The sequence below is a fragment of the Triturus cristatus genome, chromosome 4_2 (assembly GCF_964204655.1).
Source record: "Triturus cristatus chromosome 4_2, aTriCri1.1, whole genome shotgun sequence".
Classification (NCBI taxonomy): Eukaryota; Metazoa; Chordata; class Amphibia; order Caudata; family Salamandridae; genus Triturus; species Triturus cristatus.
The window spans coordinates 530,532,108-530,553,741 of NC_140586.1; the positions used below are offsets into that span (position 1 = coordinate 530,532,108).

The 21,634-nt window shown below is 44.7% G+C and overlaps 1 protein-coding gene across 10 annotated transcripts in view; it reads right to left on the reverse strand.

The window, feature by feature from the left end:
- Positions 1-21,410, reverse strand: part of KYAT3 (kynurenine aminotransferase 3) — a 492,939-nt gene extending 471,529 nt beyond the window's left edge. For 2 of the 10 annotated variants that reach the window (XM_085602145.1, XM_085602141.1), the window contains exon 1: positions 21,187-21,410. Coding sequence is in view for 4 of the 10 variants with exons in the window: in XM_085602135.1 (XP_085458261.1) it covers positions 21,187-21,207 (21 nt within the window). In the remaining 6 variants the exon portion in view is untranslated. Of the gene's footprint in view, positions 1-20,971; positions 21,010-21,186 lie in introns of those variants that run through there. The other 8 variants (XM_085602139.1, XM_085602135.1, XM_085602134.1 and 5 more) reach the window with 8 other exon arrangements.
- Between the last annotated feature and the right edge of the window lie 224 nt (positions 21,411-21,634).

A 21,634-nucleotide genomic window follows, 5' to 3' on the forward strand; every position in this document is an offset into this window, starting at 1 on the left:
GTACGGTTTGTCCAGCATGTCCTAGGTGTGTCTATGAATATATATTTTTTTAAAATAATAAAAAACAGTGGCCGGCCCTGGGGATTGGGGTCAAAAAAATATAATTAGGAGACTGGCCCTGGGGGATGGGGTCATCAGGGCCAATAAATTAGAAGAAGGGGAACCAAACAGCCCCCCTTCTTAAAAAACTAAAATAAATAAAAGACTGGCATCGTGCCGGAGGCCATGCCCCCTCCGTGCAGCACTCTGCAAACGCGCCCCCAACAGGCATCTCCAGTATGCGCCAGGGAGCTGCGCTGCAGCCAGGTGTTCTGAGGCCAAGCCCCTTTTTACACCTCTCTGCAACGCAGCTCTGTGGCACTTACTGGAGGTACCTAGTGGTCTAGTTTGACCCTAGGGACCCTTAGGATTCAAGGGGACTTAATCTCTCAACTTAGAACAGCCACAGGGCGTGTTTACACAGTGGTGAAGGGAGGGGACGGGGCCTGAGGTGACGTGTGCAAACATGCACTATGGCACGTTTTAAATTGGGGATATAATTTCCCTTCAATACTGAGGGCCCCTGGGGGCTAACTAGCCCACCAAGTGCTTCCAGTAAGCGCCACTGAGCTGCATTGCAGAGAGGTGGTCCAGGCCGTGCCACTTTTTACACCTCTCTGCAACGCAGCTCTGTGGCACTTACTGGAGGTACCTAGTGGGCTAGTTGGACCCTAGGGACCCTCAGGATTCAAATGAACTTAATCTCCCAACTAAAAATGGACACAGGGCGTGTTTACACAGTGGTGAATGGAGGGGACGGGGCCTGAGTTAACGTGTGCAAAAACGCCCTGTGGCCTGTTTTAAGAGGTAGTTTTAATCCCCATGCCCTATTATATACTAGGGGCTTACAGAGGAGGTCATGCTAATCACAGGGGGACCCCAACGCATAATGTTCCCTAGTGTATGTAGGTGTTTTCACTGTATTCTAAGTGTCTTTTAACATAGCACTGGCTCTAGGACTGGTTAGTCAGACTCAGTTACCACCAGTATCCGTCTGAAAAAGTTGAGGGTACAGGATGATTTTGCAACAAGGCTTCTTTCTGCTCTTCTTTTTGTTCTTTCTGCACGTTATCCTTCTTCCTGCACTTATCTTCGTATTTGAGGACTTCTGTTGCTTCTTTCTGCACTTCTTTTGTTTCTTTCTGTGCATTTTTTCTTCTTTCTTCACATGTCCTATCTCTGTAGGCATAGTTAGAAATTAGCATTTAAAAAACCTTTGAAATTCACAGAAAAAACCATAGGTTTCAGGCACGTTATAGTTAGGAATTAGCATTTAAAAAACCTCAGAAATTCACTGAAAAAACCATAGGTTTCAGGGGTGTTATAGTTAGCTGGACTTTTCACTTGTACAAAGCATTGAAATTCCCCCGTTATAGTTAGTTCAGCTAACTATAACTCGCGCGCCCGCAATGCACTGCTGATGACGTCACATATTACATCACTCATGACATGGTCAGTGACATCACTCATGACATCACTGATGACATCTCAAATGACATCACTGATGACATCACTGATGACATCATCCTTGTGATAGAGTGGCAGACCTCCTCTCACCCTAATATAACCTTTGATACACACATTCAAAAATAGAGAGTAAAATTTTCAAAACAATGGACATACCAATACCAGTTACAACAACCTCTTCAGTAATTCTAAGATCCACATACACATCCACTCATTCACCAACAGTCCTATACAGTCACTCATACATGTACTCACTCATCATATGTACTCATACACCTATACATCCTGTTACACAATGCCACTCATCCATAGTTACTCACACACATAGTCACTCATGCTAATAAAGAATCAAACATACATTTACTTGCATATACAGTTATACACACACCACCATACTTACTTCTACGGAAACTTACACATACTTAGTCTTTTAAACAATCACTTATAGAAACACATACTTATTCATACAGGAACTCTTTCAATCTCTCACTCTCACATATACTCACATATATACACCAATAGTCACATATACTAGTTTAAAACATATGTAGTTACTCATAAAGACACTATTGAGACAGTCATTCACTCACTAACACACCCATACACACACTCATCCACCCATACAGTCCTGCACACATGCTGTGTTCAACCCATACAAACAGTGAGTCACTCATTCATGCACCTATGCACTACGTAATACCCCCCACCGAACCATGCAGACACTCAGACTGATACTCAAAAAACCAACTAATAACCTATATAGACACCCATGTAGCTACTCACCAACCCATGCAGCCACTTATACACAAAGTGAGAGACTGATACAGATATTTACATATTTAAACATTACTCACTAAGCCATGTATTCACTATGATACACTTAATCAGTCAGTTACACAATCAATTTTTCAAAAACAAATCATCCATTTAGACACTTATATACCCATTTATTCTTCCATCGACCTTGAGATATACATATATAAAACATATTTAATTTTCAGAAAAACACACATTCACTGGATGATGTCATCAGTGATGTCATTTGAGATGTCATCAGTGATGTCATGAGTGATGTCACTGACCATGTCATGAGTGATGTAATATGTGACGTCATCAGCAGTGCATTGCGGGCGCGCGAGTTATAGTTAGCTGAACTAACTATAACGGGGGAATTTCAATGGTTTTGTACAAGTGAAAAGTCCAGCTAACTATAACACCCCTGAAACCTATGGTTTTTTCAGTGAATATATATATATATATATTCACTTAAAAAAACATAGGTTTCACACGTTATAGTTAGGTGGATATTTCACTCGTAAAAAACCAATGAAATTCCCCCGTTATAGTTAGTTCAGATAACTATAACTCGCGCGCCCGCAATCCTGCTCATGACGTCACATATTACATCACTCATGACATGGTCAGTGGCATCACTCATGACATCACTGATGACATCATCCTTGTGATAGAGTGGCGGTTGCGCGAGTTATAGTTATCTGAACTAACTATAACGGGGGAATTTCATTGGTTTTTTACGAGTGAAATATCCACCTAACTATAACGTGTGTGAAACCTATGTTTTTTTCAGTGAATTTGTACGGCTTTTTAAATGCTAAGTCATGTATGTATTATTTTTTTTTTATATATGTATTTTACAATAAACTACGTATTCAAATGTATTTTTTTTTTTTTATAGTTTTTCACCGTGCGAGCACGGTGCGCGCACCCCCGCGATTTTTTGAAAAAAAAATTCAAATGTTTTTTTCTGCCTTCGGGGTCCTTCAGGGACCCCCTGACAAAGGCTAGGGGGTCAGGAACTCTCTACCCTGCCCCCTTTTCAAGTTCGCCACCTTCCTTTTTCACTCTCGCACTGAAAACAAACAAAATGGCGGCCGACACTTCCTGATTTCGACCGATTCGAACGTTGACTGACATGTAACCACCAATCAGAATTACGCTCGCGTACGTTAGAGTGCACGCACGGTGCGCAGCTATAGATATGTATGTGCTTTTAACTGCAATTTTCTCAGGAACTACTGAACAGATTGACACCATATATCCAAAAGGCACATGCCTGACCTGAGGACTACCTCTCTGCCAAATTTCAAGTAATTCTGTTCAGCCGTTCGGGCTGTACCTTCGACTAAAGGTCCTATGGGAAAATGCATGGGGAAAACGCGTTTTGGGACCCCCCATTTTTCTCGGACCCCGCTTGATGAATCCCCCCCGAGACTTTCAGGGTAGGAGCTGAGCGGAGCGCCCCATTAGTTTGGAAAATTTCGTGAAGATTCGTCAACCTGCGCCAAAGTTATTCAAAATAGAATTTTGAGATTTCCTATGGAAACACGGTCCTAACTATAACTATCTACTGGCGACCGCCAGTAGATAATATATAATTCCATATGATTTCCGGTTTTCAAAGCAAAATGAATAAAGCCAATTACTGCCATGAAAACATATCCCAAATGAAATGGTTGAAAAGAATTTAGAGTTCATGCTACTTAATATAAATAGATCTTTAAAAAGCGGGAGCAAAAACCTTGGTACAGAGTGCAAAATATCAGAATGTGCAAAGTACTTTGTTTATCATACACATTATCATAGGGGCAAGCTGGAGGCAGTGAAACCAGGTACCACTCACAGGAAATGCTAAACAAAAATGTACAGTGTTCAACATAAGGCGCGTTAGATAAACCTATGCTGAGCATTATGAACACACAATAGATAAAGGTCAGAAACGTATCTTGTGTGTTTTTGTATAGCTTACGGCTACCCGTTTGGGCCTCCCAATGCGGAGGCAGGCACACCTGCTGTATCCTAGCTAATTTATATGGAGTGAACACAGCACAGATTAGAAGAGATTAGTATTTAAGAATTTCTGAAGGTGGTTTCGGAAAGATCCATTCTAAGGTTGGTAGGGAAATCATTCCATAACTTGGAGGTTAAGTGTACAAAAAATTGTCTACCATGACACCTCGCCTTTCTGACCTTGGGTACTGTCAGCAGCTTTAAGTTCCCTGATCGTAATGGCCTCCTAGTGATATAGGAGCTAAGAAGTTGCTGAATGAGGGGAGTACCCTTCCCACGCACTGCATGACCAGAAGCCAGTAAAAGGCAGCCAAGGCTCAGGCAGCTGAGTGATGTTTTAGGAGTCTATGAAGAGTCCATGCAGCTGCATTCTGGATAACTTGTAGTAGTCGTATAACATACTTGGGGCTTCCCAAGAAGAGAGCTGCCATAGTCGAGAGGAGAGTTGATCAATCCCTGTATGACTACTCTTATTGTTGGTGGGAGCCACTGAATCAATTTCCTTAGAGTTCACAAGAATCTGAAACATGCAGCTGAAACTTCTTGGCTTGGGTTTCCATTAATAATTTGTTGCCCTGCCAGAAACTTTAACTTTTCACAGCCTGGGGGTTCAGGCTACGCCTAGTTCATTCCATCTTGAGAGGTTATTGCCAACAACTCAATTTTCCCACCATTACACTTGAGGCTGCTATTTGACATTCAGTCCGTAGCCTGCTTTAGGCATGAGTTTAATTGACAGGATGTGTGCTCGGTTTCTAGAGTAAGGGCTATGATAAGCTGTGTGTCGTCAGCATAAGACACAAAGCGAGAGGCTGTGTGTCTGCACTCTCTCTACCAGAGGGAGCACATATAAATTACAAAGTGTAGGGATAAGGTAAGAGTCCTGTGGGTAGCCACAGCCGATGGAGTAAGTGGCAGAACTTTGACACATTACCATCGCAGAATGTTCCCTCGCCCCCGATTTCAGATTTTCTGTTAGCATTCCTAGAGCCTTTCGGTAATCATACAATAAATGCATCACTCATTATTTTCTAGACTCGTTGATAAACTCAGAGTGTTCAAACATCTCTGGGACCCCCCCCCCCGAAGGTACTACGGTAGGTTTTACATAATTAAGCCAGGATATGGCTTTTGTGTTATCCAATGGCATGCAATCCTAAAATAACAGTCTTGGGAAACCCGGTTTCCGATTTTGCCCAGATTGACACCCACAGAATGATCAGTTGAGCTTCTGTAAAATCAGATATATGAGGCAGATGGAATCAGGGCATGATTTCAGGAATGACCAATAGGCAACACAAAGTTATGCTCAACCCTCTGAAGGAGCTCTTTGGTTACAGAACCTCAAGTCAGTCTCTTAGGTGCCCGCAGAAATGCATTTGGAATTATACATCTCTGTCAAGACCTTAATTGATTTAGCTCCTAATTTAGTTGCAAATCGGAGCATAGATTCGGTGGAGCTAAATAGTTGTTGGGTTCTGATAATAAGCAAGTGCTTCCAGTCTATGGATGAAGCAAAAGGAATACCCAAATATGAGAACTGTGTTACGCTCCCTAGTTCTATATTAATTATATAATGGGGTCTGATCTTAGTTGCCTTAGAGCCACGCCATAACATGATTTGGTTAAATTGATGTTTAAATCCAAATCATTCATGAAAAGGAGCGAAAGCATTGAATAAAAAATGAAGTCTAGTAATTGTCCTAGAGTGTAGAGTGTAGCATGGCATCATCTGCATACAATAATACCGGAACTGGGTGTCTTCCCAACCGTGGACAATTTTCACCTCAGCTGTTTAAAACTTTTCCAACCAGCTCACATACAAGGAAAATAAAAAGGGCACCAAAACACACCCCTGTTTAACCCCTCTTGAAAGTTCAGTCACGAAAAGTGGCACAGAATACATTTGCCAGCAAACGGGATTAGATTTTAAGAAATCAGCTGGTACATCATCCTGTCATGGGAACTTACCCGACTGACTGCTTAACAGAGAACAGCTCACTTCCAGAACATTGTATTGGAAAAGTGTGCCAACCCCCCGGTTCAGCCACTACTTCCTGCGGTTCCGATACACCCTGGCACTCTCTTGGATTAAACACTTGTGAAAAGTGTTCCACCATTTATCGTCAGGGATTATAGTATCCGAAGAAGATATGTTATTGATGAAATATTGCGCTTTAACCTCAAAAAGCTACACTGTCCTTAAATTTGGCAGCAGCTTCAAGATCTTTGCGGGCACTAATCTCATCCTTCCTCTTTTTTATTGTATTATTAAAAAATATGTAAAGCCTACATTCCCTAATTTCATCCCAAGATCTTGCCACTTTTTATTAAAGAGAAGCTAAAACTTGTTTGTGGGCACTAGAGCAAGTATGATTCAAATGTCCACTTCCATCTTCCCGATGATGGTTCATAACTGTGTATTTAAGGGGAATGGCAGTACAGAGAGATTGAAACATCTCAAGATCCAAACATATCTCAAAAGTGGGTCCTTCATCACCCAATATATCAAGCAGGAACCTTGAAGATCCCTCACTTCAACCTGACACCATAATTTTCTGAACATTTAAATCGACAACCCCTTCTCCTGCTTCACACCCAAATAAATGGTCAGAGAAGATTATGGTCACTAAGGCACTCGTGTATTACTTTAAAATTTGACACTAACACACTTCTGGTTGTTAAAATCAATGGTGCTTCTTAATCCTTCCCCTGTGAATGCCGGGGTCATCAACTGCGGTGTTATCTTGGTAGGGGAAACATCAGTAATTTTTCATAATTACTTTGTTTAAAGATTCACCATATGCATCATGCCTGAAGTAGGACAACCCTAAACCATTAATATTGGTAAAACCACAATACTTTTTAGTGCAAGACCTGCAAGTCGAGACTTTAAAAGCACCCACCCACATAAATAGAGGTGGAGTTTGAAATTTTCTCAGCTGCCTGTCTATATCGAAGTCTAGGGATTTCACTACATGCACACAAGAAGGACAAAAAATATTATGATTAAAAAAATTTTTAATTGCCCCGCTGACCCCCAAGTTTAACAAGAGTACTTGATAAGAAGGCGAGGCAGATAACAGTAATGTATGAAAATCTGACTGATTGACTGACACCAACGCAGCAAACTCACCATTGGCTCTGCCCATGGTTGAGTGAACGGCATGATAACAAAGAGTTAAAACCATTAACATGGAAATCAGTATGCCCCGTTTTTTGGCAACAAATCAAGTCTTAAACACTTATGAAGGATAGACAATATTGATTAGATAACTTTGATTAAAAGATTAATGTCAACCTGAAGCACAAACGTCTTTATACGTGAGGGAACTATCATATTCTATAACCCCCTCACCACCACCACCACCCCTCACAGTATAGAATCGATAACCCGGTAATTAAAAGGTTGTAGAGAGTCAGTCGATTTCATTTACATCTTGGAGTGGTTCAAAGGCATAGCTAAGTGAAATATTAAAAACCAGCTACTTAATTGGGACTTTATCACACCCATTGGGTAAGGATTACAAAAGTAGCCTAAGGGCACAGCCTTAATAATGCTAGAAGGAGAACTCACACATTGTACCATATGAAGTCAAATTGCAACCAAGCTGAGGCTTTTAAAATGTATAACAACATAATCCCTAGGGATGTTTTAGTCCCGAAGCCAATCAAGGGTACCCTTCTGACCAGGTTGAGTTCATCATAGAAGTCTCGCAACCAGCCAGGATACATTTTACGCCAGCATGCAGCCTTAATCCTTAAATCAGACTGACCCTCCTTGAAACCATCAGCTAACGGCAGCACATTTCCAAAACAATGACGTAGGAGTACACTCGGAGGGTTATTGTAAATTGCCCACAGACTCCTCCTGAGCTGCAGTGACAACCTAACAAGTTCACCAGGAAGAAGACACATTTTGATAGACATATGATTTCCTGCCCATAACGTGCATGTGCCAGCCCTTCTACAACACACATGCAGGGAGTACAATTAAACATGCATGCACGAATTCCACGCCCACATTCATACATGATGAATGCAGGAGAAACAGGACTGTGGATGCCCAAAGCCACACAGATCCCACCTCTGCTTTCTGAATGGCCATACACTACCAGCTAAGATTATCCAACAAGCAGCAGAAGATTAAACATTTTTTTTAAATCTTACATTCAGTGCCGCTCAGATAAATCCATAAATCTATACCTGTATAATGGTGCAACTTGCTCCGCATACTGACAGTAGTGCTCAACTATGCAGAACACCAACACAGCAAAAATCGTTTGTTTTCTAAACTCAAAGGTGTAGCCATATCCCTTTGAGCCTTTCAGACGGAATCTGGAGCAAAATGTGAGAGGTTTAAACCCAGCAAGAACCCCGCTGTTAGAAACTGGGTAGTTGGTTGACTGGGGTATGAGCCCTAGTAAAGCAGTAACCACAATCCTAGTCAGGATAAGAAACACAAGCCAGATACAGAGACCCACTGAGTCCCTCTGAACAAAAGTACATTGATCCTGGCTGTGTCGACGAAGAATCGGTTGTATCCAAAGCAATGGGTCAGTATCGATCGACATGCACCAGACCTGATGCGCGCAGTGGTGACACTGTGTTAGCTCCGATGAGCTGCGATGCAGAGTTTCGTCGTCGATGATGCCATTGACAGAGATGCGGAGACCTTGTGCAGAGGTGATTTCAATGGCGATGCGTTTGGGCGTATCCATACAGCAGGGGAGCTGTGGCAGTTGTGGTCATGCAACATGAGCGATGCGCCGGCTCCAATCCACGTAACTGAGCTGATTTCGAAGAGGATGCACGGGATTCGCTGAAGCAAGGACCTTAGGACTCATTTTGCAAGGGTTCAGTACACGGCTGACACCACTTGGCAGGGCAGACTTACAGATGGCCGATTCCAGGTGCCGAAGCAGACAAGTTAGAAGTCTATTATGGCCTGAGACTTCAGGTCAGGAGGTCCGCCAGCTAGCCCTTGGAGTCACTCTGGGTTCAACTGGTGCAGGTTCAGTCCTCCTCACCCAGGCAGAGGAACAGCAGACAGCAGGGCAGGACAGCAAGGCAGGAGTCCAACAAAGTAGAAGATCAGCAGAGTGGCAGTCCTTTCAGCATAAACAACAATTGATGGACAGAATGAAGAACAATGTCATACATTCACCCCAGTACAGAGATCTGGGCCTAAATCCATCGTTTTTTTGCTCACCATGCCATTCCAGTTTGAACCCAGCCATATGCAAATCAGTCTTGACCCTGTGCCCCATGGGAACAGTCCAGCCCGAACTGCCAAGCCAGGTCCTCCCTGGACTGGAAACAAGCATCCTAGGACCGGTTTCGGGCTTTCAGCCCTCGTCAGCCAGGATAGCTTGATTCCAGTGGCATGGAGAGCAAGGGACTCACGTCTGAGCATACCCTTCCCACTCGGGGTGACAAATGCAAAAACAACAATTGATGGACAGAATGAAGAACAATGTCATACATTCACCCCAGTACAGAGATCTGGGCCTAAATCCATCGTTTTTTTGCTCACCATGCCATTCCAGTTTGAACCCAGCCATATGCAAATCAGTCTTGACCCTGTGCCCCATGGGAACAGTCCAGCCCGAACTGCCAAGCCAGGTCCTCCCTGGACTGGAAACAAGCATCCTAGGACCGGTTTCGGGCTTTCAGCCCTCGTCAGCCAGGATAGCTTGATTCCAGTGGCATGGAGAGCAAGGGACTCACGTCTGAGCATACCCTTCCCACTCGGGGTGACAAATGCAAAAACAACAATTGATGGACAGAATGAAGAACAATGTCATACATTCACCCCAGTACAGAGATCTGGGCCTAAATCCATCGTTTTTTTGCTCACCATGCCATTCCAGTTTGAACCCAGCCATATGCAAATCAGTCTTGACCCTGTGCCCCATGGGAACAGTCCAGCCCGAACTGCCAAGCCAGGTCCTCCCTGGACTGGAAACAAGCATCCTAGGACCGGTTTCGGGCTTTCAGCCCTCGTCAGCCAGGATAGCTTGATTCCAGTGGCATGGAGAGCAAGGGACTCACGTCTGAGCATACCCTTCCCACTCGGGGTGACAAATGCAAAAACAACAATTGATGGACAGAATGAAGAACAATGTCATACATTCACCCCAGTACAGAGATCTGGGCCTAAATCCATCGTTTTTTTGCTCACCATGCCATTCCAGTTTGAACCCAGCCATATGCAAATCAGTCTTGACCCTGTGCCCCATGGGAACAGTCCAGCCCGAACTGCCAAGCCAGGTCCTCCCTGGACTGGAAACAAGCATCCTAGGACCGGTTTCGGGCTTTCAGCCCTCGTCAGCCAGGATAGCTTGATTCCAGTGGCATGGAGAGCAAGGGACTCACGTCTGAGCATACCCTTCCCACTCGGGGTGACAAATGCAAAAACAACAATTGATGGACAGAATGAAGAACAATGTCATACATTCACCCCAGTACAGAGATCTGGGCCTAAATCCATCGTTTTTTTGCTCACCATGCCATTCCAGTTTGAACCCAGCCATATGCAAATCAGTCTTGACCCTGTGCCCCATGGGAACAGTCCAGCCCGAACTGCCAAGCCAGGTCCTCCCTGGACTGGAAACAAGCATCCTAGGACCGGTTTCGGGCTTTCAGCCCTCGTCAGCCAGGATAGCTTGATTCCAGTGGCATGGAGAGCAAGGGACTCACGTCTGAGCATACCCTTCCCACTCGGGGTGACAAATGCAAAAACAACAATTGATGGACAGAATGAAGAACAATGTCATACATTCACCCCAGTACAGAGATCTGGGCCTAAATCCATCGTTTTTTTGCTCACCATGCCATTCCAGTTTGAACCCAGCCATATGCAAATCAGTCTTGACCCTGTGCCCCATGGGAACAGTCCAGCCCGAACTGCCAAGCCAGGTCCTCCCTGGACTGGAAACAAGCATCCTAGGACCGGTTTCGGGCTTTCAGCCCTCGTCAGCCAGGATAGCTTGATTCCAGTGGCATGGAGAGCAAGGGACTCACGTCTGAGCATACCCTTCCCACTCGGGGTGACAAATGCAAAAACAACAATTGATGGACAGAATGAAGAACAATGTCATACATTCACCCCAGTACAGAGATCTGGGCCTAAATCCATCGTTTTTTTGCTCACCATGCCATTCCAGTTTGAACCCAGCCATATGCAAATCAGTCTTGACCCTGTGCCCCATGGGAACAGTCCAGCCCGAACTGCCAAGCCAGGTCCTCCCTGGACTGGAAACAAGCATCCTAGGACCGGTTTCGGGCTTTCAGCCCTCGTCAGCCAGGATAGCTTGATTCCAGTGGCATGGAGAGCAAGGGACTCACGTCTGAGCATACCCTTCCCACTCGGGGTGACAAATGCAAAAACAACAATTGATGGACAGAATGAAGAACAATGTCATACATTCACCCCAGTACAGAGATCTGGGCCTAAATCCATCGTTTTTTTGCTCACCATGCCATTCCAGTTTGAACCCAGCCATATGCAAATCAGTCTTGACCCTGTGCCCCATGGGAACAGTCCAGCCCGAACTGCCAAGCCAGGTCCTCCCTGGACTGGAAACAAGCATCCTAGGACCGGTTTCGGGCTGTTCACCCTATGTGGGAAGGGTATGCCCAGACGTGGGTCCCGTGCTCACTACGCCACTGGAGTCAAGCTATCCTGGCTGATGACGGCTGATAGCCAGAAACCGGTCCTAGGATGCTTGATTCCGGTCCAGGGAAGACATGGCTTGGCAGTTCGGGCTGGACTGTTCCCATGAGGCACAGGGTCAAGACTGATTTGCATATGGCCATGTCTGAACTGGGGTGGTGTGGTGAGCAAAATAACGATGGATTAAACCCAGATCTGTGACTGGGGGTGAGTGTTTTGCCATTGTGCAACATTCCGTCCATCATCTTGTGTGTTTTGCTGTTCACCCTATGTGGGAAGGGTATGCCCAGACGTGGGTCCCGTGCTCACTACGCCACTGGAGTCAAGCTATCCTGGCTGATGACGGCTGATAGCCAGAAACCGGTCCTAGGATGCTTGATTCCGGTCCAGGGAAGACATGGCTTGGCAGTTCGGGCTGGACTGTTCCCATGAGGCACAGGGTCAAGACTGATTTGCATATGGCCATGTCTGAACTGGGGTGGTGTGGTGAGCAAAATAACGATGGATTAAACCCAGATCTGTGACTGGGGGTGAGTGTTTTGCCATTGTGCAACATTCCGTCCATCATCTTGTGTGTTTTGCTGTTCACCCTATGTGGGAAGGGTATGCCCAGACGTGGGTCCCGTGCTCACTACGCCACTGGAGTCAAGCTATCCTGGCTGATGACGGCTGATAGCCAGAAACCGGTCCTAGGATGCTTGATTCCGGTCCAGGGAAGACATGGCTTGGCAGTTCGGGCTGGACTGTTCCCATGAGGCACAGGGTCAAGACTGATTTGCATATGGCCATGTCTGAACTGGGGTGGTGTGGTGAGCAAAATAACGATGGATTAAACCCAGATCTGTGACTGGGGGTGAGTGTTTTGCCATTGTGCAACATTCCGTCCATCATCTTGTGTGTTTTGCTGTTCACCCTATGTGGGAAGGGTATGCCCAGACGTGGGTCCCGTGCTCACTACGCCACTGGAGTCAAGCTATCCTGGCTGATGACGGCTGATAGCCAGAAACCGGTCCTAGGATGCTTGATTCCGGTCCAGGGAAGACATGGCTTGGCAGTTCGGGCTGGACTGTTCCCATGAGGCACAGGGTCAAGACTGATTTGCATATGGCCATGTCTGAACTGGGGTGGTGTGGTGAGCAAAATAACGATGGATTAAACCCAGATCTGTGACTGGGGGTGAGTGTTTTGCCATTGTGCAACATTCCGTCCATCATCTTGTGTGTTTTGCTGTTCACCCTATGTGGGAAGGGTATGCCCAGACGTGGGTCCCGTGCTCACTACGCCACTGGAGTCAAGCTATCCTGGCTGATGACGGCTGATAGCCAGAAACCGGTCCTAGGATGCTTGATTCCGGTCCAGGGAAGACATGGCTTGGCAGTTCGGGCTGGACTGTTCCCATGAGGCACAGGGTCAAGACTGATTTGCATATGGCCATGTCTGAACTGGGGTGGTGTGGTGAGCAAAATAACGATGGATTAAACCCAGATCTGTGACTGGGGGTGAGTGTTTTGCCATTGTGCAACATTCCGTCCATCATCTTGTGTGTTTTGCAGTCCTTTCAGCATCACAGCAGTTCTGCCTGACAAAGTGGTCACAGGTCAAGAAGTGTACTGAAGTGTTGGTGTCAGAGGTCCAGTACTTATACCCAGTTGTGCCTCTGAAGTGGAGGAGACTTCAAAGAAAGGTCTTTGAAGTGCACAGATATCCTCTCATCCTGCCCTGGCTCCAGACTAACTACAGGGGAGTAAGCAGCCCTTTGTGTGAGGCTCTGCTCAGCTCCTTCCTCCCACCTTCCCAGGAAGACCCAACAAGTCTTACCCAAGTTTCAATTGTGTGTGGCTGTCTAGAGGGAATACACAAAGCCCAGCTGTCACCCAACCGAGACAGGCAGCAGGCACCAAATGGCTAAAGTAAGGAAATGCCAGCTTTCTAAAAGTCAATAGAAATACTAGGACTACAAAGTCTCAGGGTGTGCACTACTATGCTCTTAGAGAAACGTCATACCAAAATTAACCAGTGTATTTAGTGATGAATGATACATTCGCACATTAGCAAAACATCATTTACATAGCACATGTAAAAAGATAATGATCCAACAATTATTCCAAGTTTCATCGATTCATTGCTTCATGAATCTGGATTTATTTGTTTGAATTTTCTTTTTAGCAGAGTTTCTTACAACAGGAAAATCATACGTAATGGGCGTAAGTCACTCTATACCAATGCATATCAGGTGCTGATTACACCCTTCCTCAGGGAATCTATAAACAAAGAATGACTCCAATCAGTAAATATCACAGTGCATTCTCATAAAAGCAGATAAACTTGTTACAGGCCTGCTTGTACGCGAGGTATGTTTTGAAAAATCAGTAATGTGATGCGTGTTCATGACACGCAGAAGGAGAGACATGTCCTTTAAAGAAATTGAAGCATCAGAAATAGTGGATGTGCTCGATAGGGATATACTCGACATATTCATAACCATGTGCCCCTCAGTATGTTGGACCCGGCGCAAAACAACAGTTCACCCTGCCTACATAACTCAACAGAAAAAGTGCTGAGAAACGTGCTCTTAACCAGAATAACGTTAGTCATGTGCAGAGTGAAGCTGTCAAGTTGAAAAAGTGTCTGTGCACTGTTCGTACTTCCACGCCCATTTTTCGTCAACCGACTAAGAAAGAGATTGAGTTGGTGCTCTGACTTAGAGCGATGTGCCCACAGTCCGTAAAAATATGTTATGACTGTTGAAAGCACTGACTCGAAGACCAAATTGCTTATCCCTGAATGGTTTCACAAGAATGAAAAGAGAAACCATAAGCTGCTATAATGACATGTTCGATCTGTCAACCACTGGCTACCGACAGCTAACTGCTTGTTAACTCACTAGTGTTGCAGAAAAATCCACGACTGTTCTAGGAAGCCTGTATGCAGAGTCCCAAAATTCCTATGTGTATCTCCAGCTGCAAAAAAGAACAGTGCAGCTGAAACCCTGATTATTTATTTATGCATTTTTATAAAGCGCGGACTTTACCCGAAGGTGTCAGAGCGCTGTACAATAGAACCAGTTACGTTACATGAGAGAAATGTTACAAAATAGAACGTACAAAATTAGCAGGACACAGAATCAAACACAGCAGGCAAGAGGAACACAATATCAAACACAGCAAGCAAGGAATGTACAAAAAAATAAATAAATATAACAAATTTACAATGACTAACGAACTTCGTGGCGGGGTCTGAGAATGAAGGAATTAGTTCTGAAAGTGTCTTTGGAATAGAAGAGATTTGAGGTCCGCTTTGAAGATCCGGATGGAGGTGGTGGCACGGGGCAAAGGAGGAAGCAAGTTCCAGATTCTCACCGCATTACCCGAGAATGATTGGGCCATCAATTTTTCCCTTTTGAAGGAGGGTGGCTCAAGCAGGAACTTTTCCGCATTCCGAGAAGGTCTCAAGCCTCCGGACAATTTCAGTTTATCCGCTAGATAGCGAGGGAAGGAAGAGTGCAGGGCTTTGTGGGTGATGCAAGCTGTTTTGTAAATAGCTCTAGCCTTGATGGGAAGCCATCGGAGAGAAGACAGGATAGGAGTGATGTGGTCACTTCGTTTGGACCCTGAAATGAAGCGAGCTGCTGAATGGAGGACGGATTTAAGGGGGGGGGGGGAAGGTGAGATTTGGGAAGGCCGGTCAGAAGAGAATTACAATAATCCAGTCTAGAGAGAACTAGCGATTGGACCAAGGTTTTTAGGTCTTTCTCCGGGAAGAACCGACAAATCCCCCACAGAAGGCGCAGCTGATAACGTGCGTTCTTGGCAATGGAGTTGATGTGTGAGATTAGGTTGAGTCTTTTGTCAAGTATGACACCTAGACAGGGCTCGACAAATCCACTCGACCGCTCGCATTTGCGAGGTAAATTTAATGAGGTCGAGCTATTTTTTGGTCCTACTCGCCCTTTCTGGCGAGTAGGAAAACATACTAACTTTTGTCCTCTGTCTTTGAAAACAAAGCAAATGTGACAAGATAACAAGATTTAAAGGCCTTTTTATTGCTCACAAAGCAAATGAGCAATAAAGATGCCTTTAAATCTTGTTATCTTGTCACATTTGCTCCGCTTTCAGAGACGGAGGTCAAGTAGGTTACTGTTAGGTCGAGGAGAGTTTTCAAGGTACTAGACCTGCAGGACTAGTATCATTTTTCAGATTTTTCGAGCCCTGCTAGGGATTTAGTGCAGTCGACAATGATGGGTTTACTGTTTAGTAAATTCAGCTGATCCATCCAGGATTGAACAGGAGGCGGGGAGAGAGAGGTAGAAAGGAGGAGGAATTCAGTTTTGGAGGGATTGAGAATGAGTTGGTGAACTAACATCCAGTTGTGAATAGAGTTGAGAGTAGAGTTGAGTAGTGAGAGATCTTGAGAGGAAGACACCTTGAGGTAGATTTGGGTGTCATCTGCATAGAGATGGTAGAGGATTCCAGATTTGCTTAGGAGGTTCTCTAAAGGTTCCAGATAGAGATTAAACAGAGTGGGTGCAAGGATGGAACCTTGAGGGACGCCTTGACCAATCACCAGTGGAGACGAGAGACGGTTCGCAATCTTGATCATTTGGGATCTGTCCAAGAGGAATGAGGCAAACCATTTAAGCACTGTGCCTTCCACGCCCATTCTCTGTTGAAGAGTGTTAAGGAGGGTGTTGTGATTAACAGTGTCAAAGGCTGCAGATAGGTCATGAAGAATCAGAAGGCACGATTCCCCCGAATCGAGTATATGCAGCGCATCATCGATCACTCGCAGCAGGGCTGTTTCAGTGCTGCAATTTTGAATAAAGCCAGACTGGAACACGTCAAGGAGATTATTGTCCATAATGTATTGGGAAAGTTGTTTTGCAACACATTTTTCTGTGATCTTTGAAAGAAAAGGGAGATTGGTGATGGGGCGGAAGTTATTGAGGTTGTTCGCATCTGCGGAGGTTTTTTTTTTTTTTTAGAAGAGGGGTAACCTGTCCTATTTTGAGGACAGCTGGGAGGGATCCTTGACTGAGGAAGAGATTAACTAGCCTGGTCCAATAAGAGAGAGTATTGGTATAGAAATCAATGGCGATGACACTAGGTATGGGGTCAGAAGAATGGTTGGAGGGTTTGGTTTCGAGGATGCATTTGAGGAGGTCATCTTCCGAGATGGCGGCAAAGTTCTGCCAAGTGACTAAGGATTTTCGCTCCTCAATGGGGGTGGGGTGGAGTGGGTGACCTGATCCACCAGTGATTTGACCTTTTCATCAAAGAATATAGCGAATTCAGTTGCTTTCTTTGAAGCATCCTCAGGTTTGATGGTTTAGGGAGAACAGTTTGGGTTTTTGATGAGGTCGAAAAGTTTTTGGGGTCTGTTTTTAGCTGAGTCGAGGAGGGATCTGAAATGTGATGCTTTTTCATGGAAGATGTGCTTGTGGTATTTGGATCTTGCTGAACGTAAAAGAGAGAGATTGGAGGTGGATGGAGATTGTCTCCAATGTTTCTCCAAGGTTCTAAGGATTTTCCTTTCGTCATAGAGAGCTTTATTGAACCAAGGTGCTGAGGGGGTGGGTCTTTTCCTTTGGAGTGGAGCGACATTGTCGATTTAGACTGCAAGGATTGAGAGGCAATGGGGAGTGAGATCGTTGACATCCGCGTTAGGGTCTAGACTAGGAAGTGAACGCATAGCAGAAGCACACAGAGTCTCAAGATCAATGTTTTTAGTGTTGCGGAACCAGGTAGAAGCCCTTTTAGGTTGGCCGAGAGTTACAATGTGCGAGAGGTGAAAATGGAAGGGAATGAGGAAATGGTCTGACCAGTCTACATGGATAGGGGGAGCAATGGTAAGCTGGTCTGGTTTAGAAATAACAAGGTCCAGAATTGAGCCCTTGGCGTGTGTAATTTCCGAGCAGTGTTGGACAAGATCGTTAGCTGAGAGAAAGGTTGCAAGCTTGTTGGCAGCCGAGTCTTCCACGGAGCCCCAGTGGAGATTGAAGTCACCTAGGAAGATCTGCCTGTCGCTTTGTGAATATTGGTCACTAATGAAGTCAGTGAGTTCCTCCACGAAGGAAGAGCAGTTACCGGGTGGGTGGTAGATGGCATGGAACCTGAAGGGTGAGCCGTGATGAACTTGAAGTTCTAGGGATAGGCATTCGAATGTGCGGAAGAAGATGGTGGGAAAGACTTTAATTTGAAGGGAGTTTCTGAAGATAATCGCAAGACCTCCCCCGATCTTGTCTGTTCTGTCGTTTTTGAGGATAGAGTAGTCGGTAGGTATCAGAAGATCAAACAAGGTGTGAGAGGAGTCATTAAACCAGGTCTCAGTGAGAAAGAGCATGTCGATATTGTGGTGGGTGATAGTGTCAGAGATTTCCAGTTTGTGTTTGGTTGCAGATCTGCAGTTGTGGAGCATACAATGTAGCTCGGACGCAACTGTTTTGGTGATGGGAGTGTTTGGGCTGAAAAGGGGGATAGGGATTAGATTCTTGAATGAGGGTGCCCCTTGGGAGAGAGGCTGGTAAGTTCTGACGGAAGAGATGGTCTGAATGGTGAATTGAGTAGAAATGTTAGGAGAGGAGAGTGGAGGGGGATTGACCTGATATGCCGGAGTTAAGAGCCCTCTTGCCAACCCATTCAAACCAAACTGACGCTTCCTTTAAAAATGTATTGGGGAGAGCTCCTGTGCCGAGAGACCAAGTCTCAATTCACTCCTGTGCCGTAGGGCGAAACCAGTGCCAGTCTTCCGTGCGGTGCGTAATCCGCTGTCAGCTAAAAACTAAAGACGTGACGAAATTACCAAATAAATATTCATTCCAAATCATGTAGCAACCCATGCTTATTGTTTGGAATGAAGTACTCCCTTGACGAGTGTCCTGTAAATACTGTGCTGCTCTTCTCTAAAAGACGTGAGTTCTAACCCAAAGAAAGAACCGCCGCATTTATATCAATCCCCTCTTTCCCAGACGCATGCCCTTGTGACGCAGCGTGACCCACCACCGATAGTTAAAAATAGACAAAGGACTGCAAAAACATCTCCAATGGGCAGGAATATACAAGATGTCTGCCATAATCATACTAAGAACGTCAAAACTTGCAAAAAGAAAGCCTTCAGATTAACCAATATTGGTGTTATGTTAATACAGACAAAACATTTGGCATGTAATACAATCAACCTGAGTGGAATATACAAGATGTCTGCCAGAATCATACTAAGAACGTCGAAACTTGCAAAATGAAAGCCTTCGAATTAACCAATATTGTTGTTATGTTAATACAGACAAATCATTAGGCATGTAATATACAATCAACGAGTGGATACACTTACAAACACAATCATATTTGAATCACAAACAACATAACATAGCGTGCTGAATATGCCATTGCTACTCTATACTTACCAAATGTAATAAAGTAATCCCAATGTTATCTTAAGGGAAAGATCGGCCTTGCTGTAGTATAAAACGAATTTAAGGTTATTTCACTACCAGGACATGTAAAAGGTAAATGTACATGTCCCAACTTTCTGAATACACTGCATCCTGCCCTTGGGATGTCCAGGGCCAATGTTAGGAAGGGTTAGGCCAGCCAAGAGGTTTAACTTGCCAGGTCTATATGGTAGTTTAAAACGGCACACACAGGTTCTGCAGTGGCAGGCCTGAGACATGGTTAAGGGGCTACTTTAGTGGGTGGCACAAGAAGTGCTGCAGGCCGACTAGTAGCATTTGCATTTAATTTACAGGCCCTGGGCACATCTAGTACACTTTACTAGGGACTTATAATATAAATATGCCAATTGGGTATGAGCCAGTGTTACACTGTTTAGAGGTGAGAGTCCTATCCAAAAACTGTGGCAGCTAAATGTCGCCCATTATAATAAGGAGAATGCAGGGTTGTAAAGTCAACAAAAAAACTGTGGGACTCAGCGATAGTCAAGAAGGAGAGGGCCAAGGAACAGGTTTTTCTTGAAATAAATATTACAGTCCTACACCAGGGAGTAGGCAGCACACCTGACGGAGTTCTTAGGGAAATAAAAAATAAAATCGAAATACACAATCTTTATCCCTCAAAAGCTGCATATATGTTTTACATGCTAAAAGTCCACCATTACGAACAAGGTGAAAAACAGGGTCACCCACTGGCGGCTCAACTGAGACAGCAAGAAGCAATGATAAGCATCCCAGCCAGTATGAACAGCACTGGTGTTTAGCCCGGGAACTGCAGGCTATAGCGTAAACATTTGCTGCCTACTATGGTAAACTGCAAAGCGCAGAACTAATGCGAGATGACAAACGGGAGAATAGAGTATTTGACAACATAAAATTACCCCATCTCAATAATGAGGGACAACTTCTTTTAGAACGGGAAATAACGAAAGAGGATATAGCACTTACCATCACAAACCTTTACTACAACAAAGCCCTGGGGAAGGACAGCTACCCAGGGGGGGGTTTATAAATGGGCTATAGATGAGCTTGTAGATACTCTCTATGGAGCCTTTAAGGAAGCAGACCAGCCGGCAGCCTTGCAACTCTCTCTAACAGGGCTCTGATTGCTGATTCTGGGTTTAGGGAGAATGGCAAAGTGGGAGTTACTGTCTAATCTCCCTGCTAAATGTGAAAATTAACATATTAGCAGGTATACTGATGTCCATGATAAAACAGCTAATACCAACACTAAGTCACCACTCACAAGTGGGCTTTGTGCCTGGATGAATGTCATGTAATCACATGCACACCTTACCACATTTACTCCCAGCGCCCTCGGCACCCAGATACCCTTAGAGGTGACAGTCCTGCGCTATGCAAATGCTGACTGATTGAATTTATAGATAAGGTTGAATACTAACTGTGAAAACAGCTCGTTCAGTTAAGAATTGAGACGGGTTATATACATGTTGATTTGACAAAACAGAAAGGTCATTATTCATAGCAATTTATTTACCAAGCACCACATATGAATAATGACGAATGCTCGCTACCTTAAAGATGACTCTCATAGTAGATGATGGGCATCTAAAATTTCTGTTTAAATACATATAAAAAGAGAATTTTAAATCCAAATGGGTCGAAAGTTAACCTTTATTCGTTTGAAGACATAAACACCACAAAAACGCAGTACTTCCACTAGCCTGGCTTAACAATACCACCCTGCTGACCTTCCAGAATCAAGACATTTCCCCAAAAGTTACTTTACCTCCTTCTCAGTATTTCTCATGCATGCTGTCGCCTCTAATGCAACTCTGACTTTTAACTGATTGACAGGCTGAGGGGAGGTGCTACGATTGTATCCAGTAGCGCCTCCAAACAAAAGATTCTGACTGGCTAGAAAAGTGACCCGCCCCGAACAATACGATACTCCCATTCCCAAAAGAACCACGCAGGTGCTAACCGGAAAGCCCGCCCTCACTGTCCCGGAAGGCTTCCTCCAGTCGCGTGCAAGACGGGGTTATAGTCTTGAGTACGCTGTGTTATGATTTGCATTGTTTTTTGCACAGTGAGTGCTCTGAAGACGTACAGACATTGACATTGGTGCCACTAGTTCTGTTGTGTAATATCTCGCATCTCATCTAAAACGTATTTCTCATGCCCTTCGGCTATTTGAGTAGCTCTGCCCTATTGGACGACTGCGCTTTAGCCACGCC